This window comes from Neolamprologus multifasciatus, chromosome 12 (assembly GCF_963576455.1).
Source record: "Neolamprologus multifasciatus chromosome 12, fNeoMul1.2, whole genome shotgun sequence".
NCBI classification, from domain to species: domain Eukaryota; kingdom Metazoa; phylum Chordata; class Actinopteri; order Cichliformes; family Cichlidae; genus Neolamprologus; species Neolamprologus multifasciatus.
The window spans coordinates 21,260,952-21,286,045 of record NC_140450.1 but is presented as its reverse complement, the minus strand read 5'-3'; the positions used below and the strand labels follow the sequence as shown (position 1 = coordinate 21,286,045).

The window sequence follows — 25,094 nt, the reverse complement described above, 5'->3', positions numbered from 1 at the left end:
GGAGCGCAGAGTGATTTGAATATGACAATTAATCCTATTGTCACAAGATGCCATTTTAGACTATAAAAGTGAGGCTTTTTGTGTTTTTTTTGTCACTTTTCAGCATGCCTGTATAAATGTCAGCATGGTATTTAGAGCCCAGGGGAGCGTTTTTCTACACATTTCGTCAGTGAGTCACGGGTGTGTGTACCGAGGTATAGAACCTGACACAGTGCTTTGTAAGGAGGTAGCACGCCGCATGTCCGTGTCTTTGGTTTCAGCCTCTGTTGTCTGACAAGATAGTTTGGCATGAGGCGGTGACATCAGTGGAAAACTTTAAGATGGGGTGGGGTGAGGTAATGGGGTGGCAGCGAGAGGGTCCAGGATAAGACGGTCCAGTCCTGGTAGAAAGATAGAGCAAGAGAAAGTCAGGGTGGAGGTTAGGGATGGTTTGATGTTCCGTTCCCCTGGTGCATCCTGGGAGATATTGTTTCAAGAAATTCAAAACTATCTATCAATATCTATTCATGCCTATCTCCTCTTTCAGTTGTAAAAAGAAAATGTGAAGGGCAAGGCATGATAGGTAAATGCCAAAAAAATCTATTCAGGATCTATCACAAGCAAGGCTTTCTTTATAAGGGCCTTATAACTGTATTCGGAGCTTGTATTTGTTCTGCATTCATCTGGTATCTTTGGCCCACTTAAGTGCTGGAGGAGAATGGACAAAAATGCAGTTAATCAACAAACTGAGATTGTTAGTTACCAGCTGGGCACATTTTTGGCAGAATTTCGTCTTTATTAAAAAAAAAAAAAACTTTGTCAATACAAGTCTCCAATGTAAATAATACACACAGTCACAGAGGAACACTAGAGACAGTTCTATTAAAAAATGGGGAGGAAAAAAACATGCTGCTGTGTTAAGAGAGGCAAGCTGGCAGTGGAGCATTTTCTCTTTTTTTCCCATTCAACTAAAGAGTGCACACACATGGCTTGGAAAAGAAACCAGGTGCAGCTCACTGGCATTAACTCACTTTCACTGTTCTAGTTTTGATTCAAACAATAGAGGAATAAGGCTGTTCTATTTTGACAGTGTTGGTCCTTGTGTGTCTGTATTACTAAAGGTGCTTGTCTTGGGCTTCGCACACATACATACACAGATATATATATATATGAAGGAACAGTAAGAGAGAGGGAAAAGAGACACTTTTTGTGGTTCATGTTAAGCGCGTTATCACGATCTGTGCGCTGACTAAGTGCTTTAAGTATGGTCGAGGAAGCTATCTGTTATTTATATCACTGCTTGTTATTTGCTATGAGACTCGGTTAATTGGGCAAGACAATAACCGAGCTAGTGTTAATGTCGCTACATGGAAGACAGTTAATCTCAGCTCATTTTTAGATGAAAATAGTGTGTGTTTCTTTTGTGCAGAAGCACACATTCGGACCATCTGAAAAAAAGACAATTTAACTTGACATATGTTCCAGGATGAGACTCTGTGTGCTTTGATGTACAAGCAATAACTGACCTTCTTTACCGTTATCTGACTGAGACAGAGTATTTTCAGTTCCTTAAATGCAAGCCCAGCTTCTTTTTTTCCTTTTTCCTGGTATAGTGGATAGACTGTTACAGTCAGTGGGTGTTAAACCATTAGCAGACTTCACTTTCCTTTAATGCCATTTCCCTGAAAACTCAAAATTTTTAAAGAGGAAAGTTGCGGTGTCAAATTCCTATTTATTCTCTCATTGCAAGCAAAGCGGTTGAGGGTGGGGGATTTTTTTTTTTTTGTCATAATCAAATTCTTATAACAAGTCAGATAAAACAGCTTAGTTTGATTGTAAGTGTGCCACAAAAGTAAACTAAACACAAATCCCTCTTCTCCCTTCTTCTCTCCTTTCGCTCAGGTGACATTTACAAAGAGAAAGTTTGGTCTGATGAAGAAGGCGTATGAGCTGAGCGTGCTGTGTGACTGTGAGATTGCCCTGATCATCTTCAACAGCACCAACAAGCTGTTCCAGTATGCCAGCACAGACATGGACAAGGTCCTGCTTAAATACACTGAGTACAATGAGCCCCATGAGAGCAGGACCAACTCTGATATTGTGGAGGTAAGCTACGAGAAAACACAGACGGCACACACACGCGTGCACGCGCACAGCCACACAGGAGCGCACGCTCGGGCGCAGACATGGACGCTCATGCAAACGCACAAGCAGACAGATGGTTACAGCATTTGTGACTCATTCAGCAACCCTTACTTCTCTCTTTTAGTCTTCACACCTAACATAGTGTACAAAATAATTGCTCCCATAGTTTGTCACTTTTCCCCAAGGGTTCAGTACCACTATCAATCACTGTTAGAAAAACTTATTTTAAGACTCACAATAAGTCATTAATTTCAAGACACTGTGTTTATTCAAATTGCCTTCTTGTGTCGCCTGTACTTTGCAGCATAAAAGAAGCCTATCATTGATCTGGGCCTTTTAGACTGTCACCTGTGGTGTGTAATCACCACGCTGTGCCCTTGGTGTCTTGTCACCATTGATGTGCCTGTGAGAGGAGGATGTTGATCGGACTTGCTTTGGACACATGTCGCTAGAGTGGCTCAAGGCGATGTTAAACAGCGCTGTCAGCCAAGCCAGTAGGCAGGTAGATAAAGCAGGAAATGACGCTAGCACCCTCCTGGATCCTTAAGCTTTCAACGTGAACCTGTTATGCAACATTCACTCTGGAGCTCTGACCTCGTGGGCCACACACAAACATGAATGCAGTCATGTGAAGTGTATCCCTTTCCCCTGCTCTCTCTCTTAATTACGCTCACACTGTGCTTTGCAAATGTAAGTGTGCCTGCCCCACAAAGCAATCCTGAATGGATATTACATATATGTATATATATAAACATTAGAATCCCTGTCTTTATTGTTACACAGAATCCTTAAATATATAAATCCAGATTTAATTAGACTCATTTTACTACAACATTTGCTAATTCCATACATTTGCCTGTTAACCAGAATTAAAATCCTCTTTATGTTTGATGTTTCCAATTCTACCCAACACAATAGCACAAGTAGAATAATATGTATCCCATTTTAATTTTAGAGCAATCTATTGTGACAGTAAATACTACATAAATACTGTTTAGGACTTTGAGGTTAAGAAACGAGTCTGTGTCCATATGTAATCCCCTATTTTTAAATCAATTGTTATTGTAGAATACAACTGATTCACAACATATTTTGCTTGGAAATGATATGTCACCTGGTTATGTTCATGGAAGATAGACAAAATAAATAAATAAAAACATTACTCTAACACTCTAACACAGGACAGAACAGTATGAGACTTTTTTTTTCCATATGGCTGTTACTGGGCTTCATGCCCATCTAACATCAACTGGTGTTCACATTTACATGTACATATTGCCCACGTTTTCTACATGTCATGTTTGGAGTTAGCCAAAATAAATTATGTGGTAAGAAATGCTGTACTACTGTTGTACATTAAGTGCATTAGGCATTAGCTAATGATGATCTTTGTCAAACACTGTGTAGATTTATGTGTAACCACAGCTTATTTTTTAATGTTACTAGAAATACTTATCAATTGCCGGAGTTTCATACTCCTTAATTGTATGCCTTTAGTAATTTTTGCATACTTTTATCACCAGTTTGCCTCTCAGCACAGGTGTCCTTTGCTCACCAAATCTTTCACTCACTCTGTATTCAGTTTATTATCCTTCCCCAGCTGAACCCATGAAGAGAGTGATGTATAACTAGTGCTTGTGACAAGAGCTCCCTGCTTTGAAGCTCTTTCTCTAACTGTCTCCATTAGAGAGCAGAGGATAGCTAACGTGTAAACAGCCATGTCAGGGGGAGATGCTAAAGAGCCTGGTGGGGGGAGATTGCTATAAAGCACTACATATAATGTGATCCCTGGAGAACGGAAGCTCTGCCATCTCTGAGAGACTCACAGCGGGAGAAATCGACCTGAAGAGGCCTTTAGCCTGAGCTGCGGTGTGCTAAAGGGATTGGCCACAGGGTTGACACTAGCACGTTTAGCGTGGGTGGGAGGGGGGAGGGGGTGATGGGGGGGTACAGAGAGGGAGGGGGAACAAAGGGGAACAGCATGGTCAGATCTTTTCCTACAAGCCATGTGTGCCGACGTCAAAACTGCAGTAACATGGGTGGCGTGTTGAGTTTTAAGTAAGGAGCAGAGCAGACTTCCTCTTGAGATGGCAGGATGATGAAAAGGAAAAGAGGAGGTTCTTAACAAGATGAGGCACTGATTTTAAAGTGTAACAAAACAAAGCAAAAAAAAAATAAAAATCTTAAATATGAAGTCTTATATATGTCAGATTTAATTTCAAATTTGTAGAAAGCTCTTGTCTTTGCCACTATGCTCAAATGCATGCATCTCTCTTCCTCTGTTGCTGCTGTGCCTGAAGGTGTAGTGGGAGGAGAGGCAGAGGTAGGGGAGCGGAGCTCAGAGTGTGGGCGGCTGGCATAGAGGCCCGCTACATTAGCAATAAAGCTCTATGTAATTAGCATGTCTTTGGTTGATAATTAGCGTTGTTGAGAGAGTGGCACTGAGTACGTTGCACAGCCTCTCTAGCAACAGCATGTTTACAAGAGGCTGGAGGGCTTTTCTCTCTACCTCTCTCACTCTAGTCTGCCTTTCTCTTCTGTATCTATTTTCTCATTGGAGTCGCTAAGCTTTTCTTTTTTTTTCTCATTATTATTATTATATAGAATTTATGTTTGGGTCAGTGGGTTTATTTATTTGAAAGACAGAAATAGGAAATAGAAAAAAGAAAGAGAGGAGTAGTAAAGAAGGTCTGATGACTCACTGCAAAACCGTTTCATCTAGGAACGACACTTGTTCAAATATATGAGAAAGCAAAAGAACAATAAACCAAAGCTAACCCTCCTGTGAGAGAAGTGTTGAAACAAAAGAGACATCACTAATGGAAATTATGTTCACAGTGCACAGTGTCTTTTATTCTGTCTTTCTCCCATCACCCCCAACCTGCTCCTCCCTCCCTGGCTTGACAGAGGTGTCTTCCTGTTAAAAGGGAGTTTTTCCTTCCCACTGTCACCAAGTGATTGCTCAAAGGGTTTCTTAGACTGTTTGGGCCTTTCTTTCTATTATTGTAGAGTCTTTAACTTATAATATAAAGGCGACTTGAGGCGACTGGCGCTATATAAATAAAATTGAATGAACTGAAAGACATATACTAATCAATAGAGTAGCAATTAGAAACAAAGTGAGGATTTTTTTTGTTAGTCTTACACACTCTTCAATTTAATCCTATTTCATGTAGGACCTGTTAGCCCACTCAGACTCCAGTGACTGGATTAAATAAAAACATAATATGTAACTCTTCCATAAAAATACGAAGAAGTCCACTTAATTAATGCTAAGTGTTCAAAAACACATCCAAGCTGATCTCTCTCTAGTAGCTCGATGAAAGCAAACACAGAGGCAGACCCTCCATCATTTGATGTCCGTGCAGGTTCCAAGTGTGCCGTCCTGGCAGGTCTACAGCACACTCTGAGTCTGGCTCCGGATAAAACAGTCAAACATGCAGATAGATTTCCTATACTCTCTGTCTGCCAGGCCAGTTTCCTGTACATGTGAACAGCATTAGAGGAGAAATGGTAAGCTGTGTTGGGGAAATGACAATAGAATAGATTCATCACTCGCTTTTTCGCTGGTTTTATTCATGCTTAAGAACAATCACTTTGAGCCGTTACTGGTGATTTATATTCCGGTATGGGGGTTGTTAATTGCAATAGCACATGAAAGAGTCCTTTCTTCCCCTCCTGATGATTGCAGATCTATCCCAAACCTAAGAAGCATTGGCTGGGTCTTGCTGTGATCGAACAGCCCCAAATCCAACAACGCACTTCGGCTTTGCCAAATCCCTCTTCTACAATGTGCTTGTTTTCCCCCGCTGTTGAAACAAAGAACACAGGTTTTTGAAACAACTGAAGGGTTAGTGAGTGTGTGGTGATCTGAAGATATATCGCCTCGATACCTAAAAAAAGAACCCAAAAAAACCCGCAAATGAAAAAGTGTTTGTGTGCCTGTATGCACACTTATAGCATACATGTGCTTAAACACACAAATACACTAATGTGTTTGCTGTGTAGGTGTGCTCTCACAGTGGCCTCACTGCATGGGTGTATGTGTGTGTACATACACAGTGACAATTGGCTCAAACCCTGCAGCACTAATGGCATTGTGATGACCTCAGCCAGGGTCACACGCTCCGATGCCATTGGCTCAAGCATCACATGGAATAGCACATGGCTCCTGGTACTGAAGTGACCTGCATGCTTGCCTACCTGCCAGAGGTTGGCCACTGGCCAATCCCATTTCCAGCAGATTAACCTAATCTGAAAGTTCAGCTCACCCTGTAATCTTAAACAGCAGCAGCAGGGATCTGACTCCCTGCCTATCCTCAACTCTTTTTTTTTTTCACTTTCCCTCCCTCTGTCCTTACCCAGAAAAAAAAGCTATTGAATGAGAGGGGGACGGGAGGGACAGAGGGATGGATGAGTGTGAGAAGAGAAGGAGGGAGGGAAAGAGGGATGGCAGGAGGAAGGCTGGTAATTATTTCCAAAGGTCATTCTGTTAATGACTACCTGCTTGGCTAATGAGATTCAGCAAAGCTCCCTCACCATGTTTCACCCTGCGTATGTTTCACCCGTGTGCCGAGATGTGCGAGAAGCACAGGTGTGATTTCAGCCCAGTGACAGTACACTTGAGGGAGGGAGAGTGTGAGAGAGGGGGTGGTGTGTGCTGCTGGAGGGGTGTAAATGAAGAAACATAAAGAGAAAGTACATCAAGCAGGTATATGCATACCAGCTCAACGCTCAGCCATTTGGAAAGAACATCACATTACCATACATTCTAAGCACTGCTTAGCCGATTTCGCCATCTCCTCAAAAAAATTACTTACTTTCTCAAGTTCTCCAAGCCAACCAGACCTGAGCTCCCTCTCTGAAGTGCTAGTATGCTCGAGTTCTGCCTCGCTCTTATGAAAATATTTTCCAGCATCTGTGCTATTCTGCGTGCTTATTTGGTTTCTAAACAGCAACGAGAACATTAGCCTTGAGCGGTTTTTCGATGCTGATCGGCTCACTGAATGGCTTCTTCTCATAGCTCTTAAAACTGTATTAATTGCTCCAACCAGAATGCAATTTATACCCTATTGCTTTTGCGTTGGTCGCCTCCAAGAGAAATAAGGCCGTCGTATCATATCTTGTGCTTTGGCTGTCCACGGTAATTGAGTGTGCAGTCATTTTGTGTTTTTTGGAAGAGGTTGCATGTGGTATGACATGGGAAGGGGTTGTCGGCACGAGGCCTCGGTGTTTACCGGGGATGAAGCGATTGACAACAAGGCTTGTTTGTCCTGATGAGCTAAGGATTAAGTTCTGAAACTGCTTTGAGGGACTAAGTAAATTAACCTTGTGACACTGACAAGCTCGTAGTAAAGCGGTTTGTTAAAACAAAGGCTCCCGATGACAGACTGTTTACATGCTGTAGCAGGTTGTCAAAAATTCCTTGTATATGGGGTTGAGTGCATGTTAATTAACGTTGAAAAGCAGGAAAGAGAAATTGTACCACTTTCAATACTGCTTCACACATCTCTATCATCAGTGCATAATTCATATTTACAGTGTTAGCAACAATTCATCTATTCATTTACAAGAATACTGGACTAGTGTAATAGTCTGTTGCCAGATGTCTCCGGCCTCCTTTGAAATCAACAAAACACATTGCCTCTTTATTCATTCAGTTACGCAAGACGTTTTTTCAACCCGAAGCTTGAGATACAAAAAAATATTGATCATTAAATGTACGTACTTTCAGCTACTCCACTCCTCTAAAATGTATCGAGCTCACCACTTAATGCAACAGCCTAAAAACAACCCACCATTTTCTTTAAAATACCCATTTCTTAATAAATTCCTCAAAAAGTAGTTGCTTTCTAAAAATAATCTACGGTGAAACTAAATATAGACGTCTAGCTGGCGGTTCTTGCTGTGAAAGAATAGAAGAATAAGACTGTCTCTGTCTCTGTCCCCCCCACCCTTGTGTTTTAAACAAGGCTGGGTGGGGGTTGTTTCTGAAACAGAGGAGTGAGTAAGCAAAGTGTCAGGATATTCATCCAGTTTCTCTCTCTCTCTCTCTCTCTCTCTCTGTTCTTGTTGATCAGTTATGAAGAGTTGCCCTCGGCGACCACATTCATAAGACCACTGGTGTGAGACCCTGAGCTGCCTACAAACATTTGGTCCTTTGAATGAAATAGTCTGTTTTATGTTTTGTTTTTTGGTGCAATTCTCTTGTTGATCCCCCGCCTCATTCCACCAAACAGAGCCTTCCTGTCTGCTTTTCAAAAACTTTTCCATTACAGAAAAAGGAAATTAATTTCTCTGAATTGCTATCATATGTTTGGGCCGATCTGAGTACGTTTTGATCAGCAGATCTGCTTTACATACAATTGATCAGCCCAGAGAACCCATATATCTGTGGCTTCCACCCTGCATCAAGGCACAAAGAGAACAAATTCATGCCCACCCACCCCTTTTTTGAAAAAGTGGTTAAGAACAAGATTTCAGATAATACAGTATATGTGATCCACAGGCGCGGCACTTTATTCCACATCACATGCCCGCTGACCAGAAAAGCAAAAGCTAAGGCAAGAAACTACACCTCTTAGATCGCTGTCAGAGGTGTTTTTTTAAGGTCAATACTGAAACGGAAGTCTGAAGTACTCACACAACAACAAAAGGTTTTTAAAAATAGACTGTTTGAAATGTGCCAATATGTGGTCCCCGTGGTGAGGAGCAGTGAAAAAGGCAGGCCACTTCTGAGGCCACGCTGCCAAAAGGCAAGACTTTTCCACTACACACAGCCCAAAACAATTCACGCCAGCCATTAGGATGAAATGATGCCTTGTTCTTTGAAACTATTTGCGGAAAATTCAGAATAAAGATCTATTTTTACATATGGCATTCCCTTCCCTGCCTAGAGCTTCCTCTTGGCCCTACCTCCTCCACCCCCACCATGGTTACTGCTTTGGGCAGGGTGTGGAAACTCAAGGTCACTGTATAGAGGTCAGCCGGCTGGTCATTGTTACTGAAGGCCTCCCCCCGGCTCCCTTTTCCTGCTTTGGCACCACGCGATAAGAGACAGAGAGACAAAAGACGATAAGTGACGATTTGTAGTGGTTGTGTTTTTTTGTTGTTGTTGTTGTTGCTAAAGGGTTGGGGGTTAGGTGGAGTTTCAAGAAATGAAAAAGAGGTTGGGTGAAGGAGGCTTGAGGTTTGTTACGTGATGGTAATTTAAAAGTATGTTCATTTTTGATATGATTCGTGGTGTAGTACAGTCACATGATGACTGTGGCATAAACAGGCCACGTGCAGTTTCACTGTACAAAGTATGCAAAGCTAAATTACGCGTGGAAAACACACAATTTAACCATTGCGAATCAATTTCTACGTTGCACCAGAAATACATATAGACCCGCAGTCATTTATCTCATTTGAATAGAGAAGCGTTATTCAACTGCAGTGTAGATGGGGATGAAAGATGGCTAGGTTAAGGGCGCAGACATAAGTGCCCTCTTTATCCAGTTTCACTGAGCTGGCATTGTGTCTCATTATGTCTATCTGGCTAATTATACAGTGTGGTGACAAGTCTGAATGACCACTTTGTTCCCAGGGCCGGGATGCTGCTGTAACAAACAGTGTTGGATTCTGACATGTGCTTAGTGTGTGTCTCTTCCATATGGGAAACACTGCACCATCTGGTATTCTGATGTGTACTGGCTAGCTAAGATTGTGTGTCTGTGAGTGGGCTCTCGTCTGCAGTGGGCTTCTTAATAGTGATTTTAGCACATGCACCATCGAAGTGGCACAGTTTGGAGAAATGTGGAGGAACCTTGTTGCACACAGTGCCCTTTCCCTCTGTCTTCTTTTCGGCCTCTCTCACTTGCCTTAACACTTTCTCTCTGTTTGTTGCTATATATCTCACTCCCTTTTGTAATGTTGAGTAAACTCTGTAGTCTCTAGAAAGCTAATAATCACATGTTTAGGCAGTGTTATTACAGAATTTACCACCAGGGATGATGGATCCCAGGTGCCAACGTCTAGTTACTTATTACAGTGCAGCAGGGCAGCGGGGGTAAGGGGCATCAAAGCTGCTAAAGCACTGAAAGGCCAATGATGCGATAGTTTCTTAAACAGTGCATAAGGATATAGAGATAATGACTTAAAAAAAGAAGCAGGCAGGGACATTAGATGGGACATTAGGGATTAGAGGTCCTATTCCTCAGATTGGTAACCTACAAAATAAACCTTCTCCCCCAAATCGCTCACACACATACACACTCCATGTAGCCATCATCCATGGGCATGCCCCTCGACATGGTCCTGGCATGTTCAAACCACGCTTCTTGAAACTGTGGCCCTCTTGCCTTTGGTCTGCCATCTGCTTCCAATAAACTAAGCCAGCCTGATCCCTCTGATGTTCCCTCCACTCTGAAAGGCAGACAGAAAGGACGGGCGAGCGAGAGAGACAGCGAGCGAGGAAGAAAGACAAAAATGGGAGCAAGTTAGATTGAGCCAAACGAACCCAAAAAAAGAAGAAAAAAAAAACGAAAGAAAGAGGAAAAAACTTAGAAGAAGAAACAAAATAAGAAGAATAAGATCACATCTCAGACATGCTATTACCTCTTCCCTGCTGCCAGGAAGACCACCCTGCTGGTGCTTATTGTGAATTGGCGCTGGGAGGTCTTAATCCACAGTAGGTCCACTTCATGACTACCTCCATCTTATTTTTGATAAGAAAGACAATGTTTCTATTCATCTGTGCGCCCCTATGGACACAAAACCCCTTTGCTTCTCACCAATGTGACAAGAGATGGTTTTCTAAACTAGATACACACCCCAGCCTACATTGACTCCTCACACTTTGCAAAGTACGATATATACAGTCTGCTTACTGAGAATGTTTGATAGCTGGAATAAAGTAAAGCCATTTTAATAGTGCAACAATTGCAAGGTTAGAGCCTTCTAGACAAAAGATTTCATTTGAGTGCCGTTTTATTTTAGTTTAACAGCACAGCAATCATGATTAACCATAAGTGGCGCTGTTACTGATGTTTTTATATTGCACTTGTCTATCACAGACTTGTTTCCCACCCACTGCTGAAATATGCCACAAACCCCATAAACTGAGTCCATTTATGGTGGGAAACATTCCCGCTATTATATATTATTTTCTTTCTGGGTTTAGCTTACCGTAGTGCATGTGCGCTGAAGATCACACAGTGTTGACAGAGATATAAATGGCCTGTAATACACTGGCTGTTTGGTGGAGCGCCGATGCTCCCTGTTATTGGGTTGAAGACACTGAGGAACATTCGCTGGCCTGACCGTCGCCAATAGCTATAAACACAATATTGAATGTGTCGTAGCCTTCAGCCACTGCCAGCATAACTACAGAGGGAAAATGGTCAACAATGGAGCTCTTTCCAAACACAAATCCTCAACTGCCCAGAGTCTATCAGAAATAAAGATGTACCCGTCAAGTCAACAGTGTTTGACTGAGCTTCTGTCGAGATGTGGTGGTTTTGCAGAAAATTAGGGGACTAGCGCAGAGGTGGTGAGACAGAGACAGACTGAGCAACAGACTGAGACAGAAATATGGGGGCAGAAAGACGGATTGAGGGATAGAGAGGGTGAACAGGGTGGCAGAATGCCGAGCAGACGGATCCTGGTATGGCAGGAGCTCTGGGCAGGCGTCAGCTGTCCCTAGCAGACTCCCTGGGGCCACCCGGGATTCACACCCAAATACTCTCCGCTGTTTTTCTCAGGAGCTAAATGAAGTTATCGCTCACACCCCCAACCTATGAAGTGAATATAGAGCAAGCGTCTTCCTGCAATTAAAACATTAGGGAACGGCAAGCGTGTTAGAATGTGAATCAGTTTCTTTGTAGCTCAAGCCGGCTTCGGTCTCAGCTCGGGTTACCTCCGTTAGGTTTTTACAGCGGCGTCCTGCCGTTCCTCTTACACCAGCCCCAGTCTAGGCCAGCTTAGCTGAGGGTGTAAAAACTGAAGGGTACCAATGAGACGGGCGTCTCAAGTATGTAGGACACCTTGTCTATGCTGTGCCTGCCTCACACAGGCCCTGTGAGTCAAGTCATGAGGGAGCATCATGAAGAAGGAGTTTAATTAGGAGCAAGCCTCCAAAGGGGCCAGAGAGAGAAACACAGAGCCAAGCAAGAAGACACAGCTTTTTTGCTGTCTTTGCTCCTCGCCATACTTTACATCCCACCTTCCTCGTTCTCACATTTACAGCACGAACTCTCTATAGCATTCTGCGTGACTCTTTACATCGCCGTAGCGTTTTGCTGTCTTCTAACCTCCTTCCTCTCACACTTTCTCCTCATAATTTGGTGTCCCCATTTGGCCATTTTTTTCTTGTGATTCACAACACGGCAGCAGAGGGTAATATTTAATGTGAAAAAAATGTCAGTCATCGCAAACCGGGGTAATAAAAACGCTATAAACTTAAATAATGCTCATTTATGCCAGAAGCCAAAAGATTAGCTTCTTTTTTAAGAATACAGAAAGAAAATGAAGTTACTTAGAATATTGAATAATTTTAATTTAGGCATGAGAATGTGGGGGAATTCTTTGTGCATAAAATTATTGCCACAAGTGAACTGCACCAAAGTGTTTTTGTTTAATCCTCATCCTATTACCGTATTCCCCAAAGACTCCATTTTCATGCCAAGTCTTCATTCCTGTACTCCTGTTTCTCTCAATATTACAACAGCAACCTTTTTTTTCACTGATCATTATTCTCCCCATTATTTTGAAATATAAGTCTTGGATGTGCCTTGTATAATGGTGATGTTGCTGTATGACAGACTGAAAGTTTGGAGCAGCACTCAGTGGCATATTCAAGGAGCAGATAAAGCAATGGGCTATTAGAGGAGGGTAAAACACATAGGATGGCTTGAAAGTAGGGCAGCAGGATGGTGAGGTGGAAGGCTGAAGAGGGAGAAGTCCTTCTAAGGCTACATGAGCTCTTCAGCAGTTCTGATTGGTTGCTGGGTTGTATGCTAGGCCTTTGGCAACAGGTGTGATGCCTTTAAACAGGTGGGCATAACTGAGATGAATGGCATAACATCTTTGTACTGCACCCTAAATAAACCGAGGCCTGCTGGAAAGCTAAGCCTGGGTCAGTCATGCAATACTCATGCCCTGGCTAAATGCACCTCCATAAACACACAGAGCAACTATTGCCCAACTACTGCTACACCGCCAGCTCAATTACCCCATATGGGTGTCACCTTTAACTCGGCCCCCGTTCTCCTCTCCCAGCAATGCTCCACAGCTATTCTTCCAAGAATGGAAGTAACTCTCTCATGGACTCATGTGCTGGTGGCAGTAGGTGGAAATCTATGCAAGTAGGAAGAAAAGTTGTTTTGTTTTTTCTTCTTTTTTTTTTTTTTTGTTTGTTGTTTTTTTTTTCCTTGCATGCATTCTCATGTGAGCAGAAAAAGGCCAGTGGTTCAGCTCTTGTCAGTTCGATATGATACATCGCCAAGGCCAGATTGAAACTACGCAAAAGAAATAGCAAAGTTTTACATCTCACGCCTTTGCCAAAAAAGACAGCATGCTAAACCTCTGTGCCCCTTTTGTTCTCTTGACTCATCCTCCTCAGATAGAGCAAGAGTGCCTGATTCACTGTAGGTCTATTGGAAGTCAGATCTCCTGCATCGCCTAGCGTGATTTGTTTGGTGTGATTTCCTGAAGACTGTCAAAGATGTGAGAGATGCTTTCAAATTCAGAATTCCAGATTTCCACTCCAGGGGCCAAGTGAGGATTCAGAGAGAGAAAAAGGAGAGCCAGCAAATGTTGACACACTTACAGTAGCTGCCTCGCCACGAGACGCCTCAGGAATCAAACAGTTATCACACAACACACAAAAGAAGCCCTCTAAGTTCACTAAAACCACACTCAAAACAGGCCTTTGTTGTGCTGACATGAGAGATGACTGGATTTTTATTTGTTTTCTAAGCAGGCAGATCGCTCCTTGTCACTTCTGCTGCTGGTTGTGATGGAGTAGCTAGCACTCGTATCTCTTCTGTGAGTGAGTACTGACAGAGACAAACAAATGAGAGGAAGAAGTTCACCGAGATTAACTTATCTTAGCATCTATCTTCCTCCTTTCTCCCGCTCAGTCGCTCTTTCTTTTTTCTTGACTCTAACACCCACTCTCACACACCCACACATGCACACACACACACAGACTCATTCCCCTCTTTCCCCACCCACACACACACACACACACTATACAACATATACAGAGAAGCGCACACTCTCACACACTTGATCAGCATCAAATACAAGGTGTGCTAAAGTAAATTTAATTACGTCTGTCTGATATGGAGCTTCAGATGAAAGTAGGAGAGCGCAGTGTGAAGCGATGACTGCACAGACAGGAGCAGGCCCGTGATATTCCTCCTGTAGACTAATCTCCCTTTATTAAAGCCAGGAGGAGAGAGGCAAGGGGGAGTGAGGGGGGTGGCGTGTGGTGGAGAGGAGAAGGAGGAGGAGGAGGTGGTGTCTTTGATGAGATCTCTCTAACTGTCAGCTACTGTACTTTTCTTCTCTGCCGCTCGGTCTTTGTCTCTCTCACTTTTGCGAGGCAAATGAACACAGCACCTATCGTTACATGCCCACTTGCTCAAGCAAACATACCCTCGTGCTATCACACACAGTAATGCACTCTGAAACTTATCCCTGTTGTTAACGTTGTCAACAATATCTAAAAAAGGACAGAGACAGCTACAGATACAGCCCCCCCCCCCCCCCCCCCCCGCGCCAACCACCACCACCACCTCTCGTTTTCTTATTTATTCCAATGCTCTCTTTGTCCGTCTCTCTCCTCCAGTGAGAGGGAGTGGTGATCGAGTGGAGAGTGTGCGTGCGCTTTTTTCCCCCTTCTTCTTTCAGCGTACTATTTTCTGTCCACTCTAATGGGGGCAGGTGGCCATCAGGTGGCCAGAACAGAAACTGCCACATTTAATAGCACATACACCAACACTCGTAAACTTGTGCACCTCGGCTGTATTTTAATTCTATTTCACGGCCCGCTGATAATTATGGTTGTAAAATATGTTTTACTTTTATGACTGTTCCCTTTTCTGTGCAATTATGAGGTTTTAAGGTCCCCCCTTGATTTGTCATTCTGTTATGTCTTGTTATTGAATGTGATTGAATCATTTGTGCCTTTTTTTTTTCTGTGTTTAGCGGCATGTTTACTTGTTCATAAAAATAGGCCGTGTGTCCTCGCCCCATACCATCTTGTTAGAGTTCATACCGTGAGCGTTTTTTTTGTTAAAGCTTTTTTAAAAATTAAGATAATTTGTAGCAAAGATCTCATTACCATACGCAGTAAGCCAGATTTGTTCTTTGTTTTTTAATTTGATATAAAACCACATCAGTTTAAGAACTTTTCCAAAGTGTTTCTTTTTTTTCAAGATGTCCTATGATCAGACTTGCATTCGAAAATGAACCTCCTCACACTTCATTACCGTTATGTCCCTCCGAAGCTGTTCACCTGGGTTTCTCTTCCCTACCCCAAAGCCCTTCAACTATGTTGTGCAACTGCTCTGTTTGCAGACATTGAGAAAGAAGGGCCTAAACGGCTGTGACAGCCCAGATCCCGACGCAGATGACTCGGTTGGCCACAGCCCCGAGTCTGAGGACAAGTACAGGAAAATAAACGAGGACATTGATCTGATGATCAGCAGACAGAGACTGTGTGTAAGTACTTCTTGTTAAACCCAGAGCCTTCTTCTCACCTTTTCTTTCCTCTCTCTCCCTCCCCCCACATGCTTTCTGTTGCTTCATCCCTGTCATCGTCATCTGTTCCTACCGTCCATCTCTCCGTCCCTTCATGTGTGTGTCTCCCCTCCATCCTTCTCTGTGGTTGTGGGACCTGGCAGGCATTGAGCAAGAAGGAGAACAAAGGTGGCGAGAGCCCGGAGCTCGAGTCTGCGCTCATCCTCACCCCGCACACTGAGGAGAAATACAAACAGATTAACGAAGAGTTTGATCACATGATTAAAACTCATAAGATACCTGTAAGTACTGGGTTATACTCAGCAGGCTGACAAAATGCTGACTGGCAAGTAACTGTTGCGCTAACCCAGCTAACCACCATTGTTTGGAAGCAGACTAATTACACAAAGTGAGAGTGAGAGTAAGATCGGGGTAAAATTGCACTCTGCAAAATTACAGATCTTTGAATTTTCCTGTTTACAGTAGAGGAATGGTCCTTTAATTTGACATGTCTGCAACCATAACTAGTAGGCACGTTTGCTGATTTAACAGCATAGTTTCTTTTATGACAAATTTTAACCTCACCCGGTTCCCACCTTCAACCCGCTCTACCCATAATGCCTTGCCTGGCTCTCAGGAGAGGTGTGGTCTGCATGCGCTTTTCCTTTTCCTGCACCAAAACCCAGTGGTCTGTGACCTGCAACAACAGGGACAGACAGTGTTGGCAGTGAAACAGCTGCAGGCATTCGAACACTCTTAATAAGCACGTCTTCCTAACTCAAAAAACTTGCTTATCTCTCCTCAGGCAAACGCCTTTGTAGCTTTGTATATGCCTAGATGTGTTATCTGCTGGATTTATATTATGTAGTGTCAACTTTACAGAAGACTTTAACCTATAGCTAGTTGCCAGAAACCACAAAATCGAGGCCTTCTTTCTATGTAAACTGAGCTTGCCACTCATTAAGAGAGCACATTATAGAATGGTTAGCGCTTCGGCCATACGGAGCAAAGAGATAATTCCAAGGTAAATCACTCAGAGAAGAAGAGTAGTGTCTGAGCCGCGTGGAGTAGGAGGAGATGTGGTTAGAAGCGAGGCAGTGGTTGGTGAGCTGGGGTGGTGCGTCGGGGTGAGGTGGGGATTTGTTTGGGATCGGAGAATGGGTGGGGTTGAGTGGTGGTGGGGGAGATGGAGGGGGTGGGGTGGGGTTCTGCAAACAACAAGTGGCAGTTCAGTGTGTGGTCAGAGTGGCTGCCAAGCACTGGGCCTCTGGATTGCAGGGGACTGTTGAGGGGACTGCGGGGAGAGGCAAAGGAGGAAGATGAGTGAAAACAGGAAGGATGGCACCAGTTAAAGGACAGCTCAGAAACGGGGCCCTTACACCCAGCAGTAGAGTGTGTGTGTGTGTGTGTGTGTGTACACATGCAGAAATGTGCATGTACAACGACAGCTCACACATTTTTAAATAATAGTTCACCGGGACCAATTAGGTCAAAAAAGTCCACCAAAGAGTCAGAGATGGAAGAAGTAATAGGGTGGGTGGGAATAAATAAAACAGAACCAGAGACAGACCCTCAAAAAAAAAATAGCATATATAGGTTTTGGCTAGCCACTCCCGTGCAAAGTCGCAGTTAAAGCGAAATGTGGAGAGGCCCATAATGAAATATGGTTAGAGTAATCATCTTTGTACATTGAAATAATATTTGGCCTGCTAACAGAACATTAGCAGAGGGGAGAAAATTAAAGAAGCTGAGGCACATCGCCCACTTCCACATGAGCCAGGCTGATGATCTCCCTGATGCACTCCCTCCATGGTTCTGAGACACATGGCAGTAATTTAGGGCGCTATTTTCTACTTCCTAAAACTAACAATGCAGGATCAACCACTTCCAGGGCACTCCCAAGGTTAAACCCTTATGCCAAGTGACACAATAAAAATGACAAACTAGATGCCGGAGGCTTTTCATGTTCCTGGTGAGACTATTGACTGATCTGAGTGCGTCACTTAAAACACTTTACATAAGCTCCATATGATCTGAAAATAAATGATCCCCCATTGTGTTCTCTTGTGCCATTTTACTTTTGCAAGATATTCTGCAGGCTTGTTAGTGAGGTGAAGATAGACTGAATTATCTTAAGCACTGGGACAGTGGAAAACGATTGGCTTTGTTCCGTGTGAACCACAGCCTTCCATTTTTTTATGTATGACTGTAATGACTTCAGCATAATATTTCCTTTGGTCAGCCTTTTGACTTTACAATGGCAAATGTTACAAGATGTCAGGGCCAGCACTTGACTCCTGCATAAAGACATTAGTAGCCTCCAAAGTAACTCGATCACACTGAAATGAAAAAGCACCGCCAGTCCATTTATATAATCACTGAGGCAATTTGAGTAACTCTGAAAGGAGTTTTCCTTTTGTCTTTCATGCAGTGCTGCTTTTGCCCAACTCTGCTATCTTGTATTTATATTCTTTGCTGTAAGGAGTTCTGTACAGTTCATCTGTCCATTAGTCCGATTGAACTTCACTCTTTAAGTTTCTTTGTGTTCCTGGACTATTTCTGACCTGTCATGCTTTTTTCCTCTCTCTTTCTGTTTGTCTCATACTTTGAAAACCTTGTTTTATAACAATTCAAGTATCAGAATCATTGCAATCTTTAGTCTAATCACACCCATGTTTATGTCTCTCTATCTTCTCAGCAGGCCGTGCCCCCATCGAACTACGACATGCCCGTGTCCATTCCTGTTAGCAACCAGAACAATCTCATTTACAGCCATCCCGGTGGATCCCTAGGCAACCACAATCTGTTGCCACTGGCACACCACGGCCTACAGAGAAACAGCATGTCTCCTGGAGTTACACACAGACCCCCCAGTGCAGGTAATACAGGTCGGGTCTCGCACGCACTCATGCACCCATGTACATGCTGTTATCCCATCTGTCTATCTTCTCAACTGTGTGTACCTGTCTGTCATGTTAATAGAGGCGCACATAGAAATGTGCAATTTATTTTATGACAGCTACCCACAATTTTCCACCTAAAGGCAGTTAATGAATCCTAAGTCGTCCCCTCCCACATATATTCACATATTGCCTGCTCAGTATTCTGTTCAAAGTGAGCTGATGATTTAATGCAATATAAAATCCCAAGCCACAGGCCTGCTGATTTAGTGTTCTGTTGTACACACAGGACGTCTGGCCTTATATATAGGCACCGAGTTGCTGGTGACATAAGCAAATTGGGCCTGTTGGTTTGTTATTGTTGTCCAAAGTCCTTTTTTTGTCCCTTTGGTCTGAAGGCTGCTGCCCACACCCTCACCCTGTCATTACAACTGGATGCTAGAAATGCCAGCGCAAACTAAATATGAGTTTTGGCACTTGCAGCATCCATGCCAAACCGCACACGCTCTGGACCCTCCCACTCATCCACCTCTTATGCCTTAAAAATAATAATGTGTAATTTTTCTTGGACGGCAGCTTAATGCATCCGCTCGTAGTGTCCAGTTGCTAAGCGTGTTCAAGTTGGAGTGGGAAGCTGCGCCGCTTCTGGTGTCAGTGCACATATGACGGCCTGACACACGCGCGCACACACACACACACACAGCACATTGTGATTAAACCGAGCGAGAGACAGAAGGTGCAGTGGAGCCAGTGTGGGTGTCTATCCTCTAATGGGGTTCTCTCGTTTTGCTGCGCTCTCTATTTCATCTTACAGGTGGCCTCATGGGTGCCGACCTTACCACTGGCGCAGGCACCAGTGCTGGTAAGAAAGCCCTCCTCTTCTCACACACAGATGTCTGCTAACATGCACACACACATACACCCACTCACACACATACATGGCACCCACTCACCCACTTGGGGCCATAAAATGCATGACTAACACTAACCCAAACCCAAGTGGAGATTTTGTCCATGATGTGTTGAAGTTAGTGGTCGTGGAGTTCATCTGGGAATGTTTGCTCAGTGCCTGGGCTGTGACACATCCTGCCTGTGTTCATCTATAAAATGGTCGAGCAAGTGGGGGGAAGAGAAGTAAAATGGCATTATATCCTGAGGCAGCAGATATAACAGAGATATTGCTAGATTCTTTAATGTACACATACAAATTTGTCTTGTTGTTTCTGTCACCTCTTGGATTTCTGTCTAGAACCAAATTAATTCAGTGTTTAGAGAGTCTCACGGTGGGATAATGATCCTGCCGGTAGCTCAGCAACACACATTTGGGAAACACGTGTAAAGCATCTTATGTGTTAACTTCTGTTTGTACATGGGTTTGTCCCCGAGGACATGTGAGGCCCGCGTTTATAACAAAAAGACTCCCTTTTAAAGGGTTGAATTTTTACGACTTCAGCGTACGGTGGAGAGTGTAAAAAAGAGAGAATTGGGGGCGTCAGTGGGTCACAGCTGGGCAGCCTTGTCTGGCCCCCGAGGCTCTATCACAAGGGGTCAGTGCCTGGTTTCTCTGTCTGGACAGTCATCGCACACACAAACACATACGCGCGCACAACAGGCCCATTTGTTGTGGCGTGTGTTCCATTGACTGCGTTTTGCAGTGCATCCTTCAAAAGTAGCCTTTGTGTCACTGCGCTGAAGGAACAGAGGCACTCTGTGAGCGCTGCGCGTCGCTCAGCAGCGTCGAAAAACACAACGTGGAGAGAGAGTCATGTGGGAGCTGAAAGATTCCATTCAGTGCTCTCTTAAATCTCATCTGGGGTGGAGTGGGGGGGGGGGGGGGGGGGGCACAGTGATGAATATCCACCAATGGTGGAAGCATGTGTGCAAAGGAGAAACAGAGGGGGGAACACAGATGGAAGTGTTCTGCGAACTCGGTCAGCCATTTTAATGATGTTCCTCTAAAATCATCAGTATGAAGTGGCACAGCCACTGTGGCACCTCGAGGACTGTTTTAACACTCCTCTTCTCCCCAGTGTACGTTTTGATAAGATGATTGTACGAGTGGCCGTCTGCCCCGTGTATGTGTCATCAGTCATGTGCCCTAAGTAACATAAGAGGAGCCTTAAGACACACAGAAACACACAACTTCTTTTGTGCTTCTATGAAAGAAATAAAATAAATACCTCGGCTGTTTCTCTCAGTGCACAAAGATATGCTGCGTTGAGTCATATCTGCACATAATCCAGTGGATTATGCCTGTATATTCAACTGAAACAGATCTGCAAATCAGCTACATGAAACCCAGATGTGGGGGGTATATTCAAATCACAAAAGTTCCCCTGGTGATTCTAGTCCAGTGTAAATAGGACATGTTACTGAAGGGCTGAGTCATCGTGGCTTTCCTATGGAAAGTTTTTATGCCTACATCTAAGCATATGTTTTGATCTGTCAATTTGCATGATGAGAGAAGAGCACTCAGGAAAGAAGTCCGGATGGAGGCCTCGGCTTGTGAAAACCTTTCCACCTGAATGCGCGCAATTAAGCAAGTGTCATCTGTCCACACGCTTCTCACAAACGCACAGCGAGGAATTAACAAGAATCTCCTCTCTCCTCTCACTCTGATCGTGCCTTGATTCCTCCTTTAAATGAGTTGCATAGAAGGTACATCTCGAGGACATCTCTGATCGCATTCGTTCAAGTTTTTAAAAAAAGGGAACAGACACACACGCTCACATATAGTAACTGACAAAAGGTCAAGCTGATGAGTGTCTGCTTCAGTTTCGGCAGCATCCTACACCAACTGAACAAGTGTGACACCTTTGTTCAGTTGGAGAATTCAGGGTTGAATGCGCGTTTGGCCAAACCGCAACGGAAGAGTGTGTGTATGGGGAATAGAACGGAGCGCGCCTGTTAGACCACAACAGGACATCAGAAATTTGTTCAGTAACAGTAAAATCTACATGAGTTTAACCACACCTCTCCTTTGTGTGTGCGCTTTGTGTGTGCGTAAGATGGAAAAACACAGAGAGAACACTCTGATGGGGGGTGGATGGGGGGGAGTCTTGTCTAACACATGTATCTCCAAGTGCCCTAGCTAACCATGGAGCCAGATTGTAATCATTCAGCTCTGACCTTAGCTATCCCCCCCCAACCACACACACACACACACACAACTCAGCAATAGCAAAAAAAACCCTATTTATCTGAATCTGAGATCAGATATTGTTCTCCCTACATCGAGTTTAACGCAACAGCCAAAAAGACTCCCTGCTGGGCCGTGTTTAATTTTGGTACTTCCTCTAAACAGTTGATGCCAGCCTGCGCCGCACTTCGACTGCGCAAAATAGTAATAGAGGAGGAGAGTGGAAATTAACTCTGGTTATCATCTGTCTCTTTTGAATGCGTGCGCCCTAAAATCAGGTTGATCACGCTGCAGAATAGAACGATTTGAGTCACAGTTCTCGCTTCATTAGCTTAATTGGCTTGTGATTCTACTTTTGAAGTGCTAAAGGACTGGCCTGTGCCACTCATGATTAAAGTCATCCAGCACATAATTGACTGGACTGCAGCCATCTCCACAGGGTAGCAATACACAGATGTCTGAGTGACTGTCACCAAGATGAAGTCCGTGTCATCTTGACCAAAGTGTGTATTAATGTCTCTCTATTGCTCACTGTCTTTTTGATTCATCTGTACAGAAACAGTGATGTACTTCCTGCTGGGTTATTTACTAAAGTATGTGTATGTGTGCTGGGAGGGTGTGTGTTACGTGTGTGTGAGATCTCATTCATCTGTCTCCACATGCACCCACTCGATCTCACAAAGGGCCAGCCATGAGAATGAGAGAGCGGGAAAACTGAAGAGGCAGCTGCCTCTTTGCTAATGTGAGACTGACATTGGAACTAAGAGGGTCCAATACAAAACACACATGTGCATCCATATACGCGTGGCTCGTGCAGAAGCAACGTTTCTCACAGAGCCTCAAGTCATATGGCGCCTATAGCGTGAAACATCGCATAGAGCAAAACATACAGTGACACACAAAGTCTGCGCTAATACCAGGCATCACGCGTCGGCACACACATCAGCGCCAACAGTAACACAACACTATTTTCCTCGTTTTCTGTCAGGCGGCCTCATTTTCTCTCACTGCTAGCGGTCGTTTACTCTTCAGATTGTTCAAATTGAGCTTTTGAGACTTTTCATTTCAAAACAACAAAAACCTCGCTCTCAAATTAAACAAAGATCAGCAGGGGAAATTGCCCAGGAAGACATCTGTGACTCATTTTACCCTGGAGTATATGATTAGGAAATTCATTTATGTCTAACGTATAATTCCTGCCCGTCTTTCAAGTGGGAACGTCCACACAGTGCCCTGTGTTCAACCCTTAGGAAGAGGGAAGGAATGGAAGGGGGGAAAAGCAGTCTGTGGGATTGGGTTAGAAACAAAGACCATGTTGCTTGCAATAAGTCTCCACTTTCAATTTTTTAATGATGTTGCTAGGACTACCTTTCTTCTTTCTTTTTTTTTTTTTTGAGGGAGAAACTGGTGCTGTATGCTTGACCTTCCATGCTTAGAGGAATCCAGGTCTAGTGACACGGCTTTTGTCTAGAAGGGCCTCAGAACTGTGTTTAACTACGATTTACCCAATCCCTCTGTGGTCTCGCTACCCAAAATTAGATGTTTCGGCAAGATTCGCTGGCTGAAACGGGAACAATATAGCCTTCAGTGACGGTAGCAGAGTTTTAGGGTGAGGTGCTGTCGTGTGGGCACTAAAAACTGGTAATGAAGATGAAAACTGCACATCTGCTCCACCAGCAGTGTGCACCGCTTCCATGAAGCACCATTTACAAGTCTTCTCTTCAGGACGGTGCGCTAATAAATTTCCTACCACAGGAAGTGAAGATGAGGCAGAAACACTGAAAGGGAGTACAAGGTGAAAATGGATTCCTGTAGTTCATAATTAGGTCACACCGTCACGGACAGCAGGAGTTTTGAGATTCATTAAACTTTTGACACAGGTTTAATAACATGTAAGTGCACCTTCCTAGAAATACCAAAGGAGAACACTGGTGTATTAAATGTTTCTCTGCCTTTTTCCTGTGCTCTCTCTTAGGAAATGGATATGGGAACCACCGCAACTCGCCTGGTCTGCTGGTTTCTCCAGGTGGCATGAACAAGAACATGCAGACTAAGTCTCCCCCACCCATGAACCTGGGCATGAACAACCGCAAACCTGACCTACGTGTGCTCATCCCCCCTGGTGCCAAGAACAACATGCCGTCCATTGTGAGTAGCGGTTGCATCCCTCTCTCAACCTGCTTCCTTTCCTCATCCACTTTCCCTCCTGCATATCCTGCTACCTTTCTAGGGGTGGGGGGGTGGGGGGTGGGGGTATCCTGTCAGGTTTGGCTGTTATTGTTTATTTCCTTTCATGTCCTCTCTGCTGCTTTCATCCTATCATATCAGACTTGGGTTGATGAGGTTATGCTTGTGATAAGTGTGACTTAAGGTACACGTTTCTCTGATTAGTCTTGGCAGCTTGTTAAACCAAAGCCTTTCTTTAAAATGTACTTTTGGCCCAAGGCTGATATTCTGGCAGTTACAGTGTATCACTTCTGCTGTGTCTGTTTGCGTATGCTGATGCTTCTTCCAAAGGCCCCCCTTATTTATTTTTCTTCCCTCCTATAAATGAGTGTGTTACGTTAGTAGAGTTACAATAGCTGTTAGCATCCTCTTTTCACATTAGCTCTGCTTCCGTTGGCTCAATTCCAATGCAGCTCCATCCCTAGATCCACGCCTAGCCACCACCACTTGTGTGTGCTGACCTACACTCACTAATTTGAATGTATTACCCTCCCCTTTCAATGCCATCAGTCTGAGGATGTCGATCTGCTATTGGTAAGTCAGACTGCAACTCAAAATCAGAGATTAAAAAAAAAGAAAGAACAACCCTGAAACAGTCGAAACATTCTGAAGCTGTCGAGTTTTCCAGTAAAAAAAAAAAACCCTCTAAGAAGCATAATGATCCTAGAGCGATGCAGTCCCCTGATACTAACCTCTTAATTTGAATCCAATTTTGCTTTGACTAAAGGGCTTATTACTGCAAGAAAACCCATCCTGACTGCAGAGAAACTTTCACCTTTATTGCTGCTGACTCTGCTGAAGGCCTCAGTGTCGCCTCTTGCGATGTTTTTTGAGGGCACATGGTGCCATCCAGTGGTGCGCCAGAGTAAAAGCAACCTGGCCTTTTTATTTGTGTGTGTGCGTGTGTGTGTGTGCGTGTGTATCCATTCCTCCCTTTCGTCCTCATATTTTTTCACCTGCATGGAGAATTGTGTGTT

General features: G+C 43.8%; 1 protein-coding gene across 9 annotated transcripts in view; it reads left to right on the top strand.

The window, feature by feature from the left end:
• Nucleotides 1-25,094, top strand: part of mef2cb (myocyte enhancer factor 2cb) — a 66,207-nt gene that overhangs the window by 38,852 nt on the left and 2,261 nt on the right. The window contains exons 5-11 of one of the 9 annotated variants that reach the window (XM_085179166.1): nucleotides 1,882-2,085; nucleotides 15,691-15,834; nucleotides 16,017-16,154; nucleotides 18,551-18,731; nucleotides 19,567-19,614; nucleotides 23,867-24,039; nucleotides 24,628-24,651. In XM_085179166.1, coding sequence (XP_085035292.1) covers nucleotides 1,882-2,085; nucleotides 15,691-15,834; nucleotides 16,017-16,154; nucleotides 18,551-18,731; nucleotides 19,567-19,614; nucleotides 23,867-24,039; nucleotides 24,628-24,651 — 912 coding nt within the window. The remainder of the gene's footprint in view (nucleotides 1-1,881; nucleotides 2,086-15,690; nucleotides 15,835-16,016; nucleotides 16,155-18,550; nucleotides 18,732-19,566; nucleotides 19,615-23,866; nucleotides 24,040-24,627; nucleotides 24,652-25,094) is intronic. The other 8 variants (XM_085179171.1, XM_085179170.1, XM_085179167.1 and 5 more) reach the window with 8 other exon arrangements.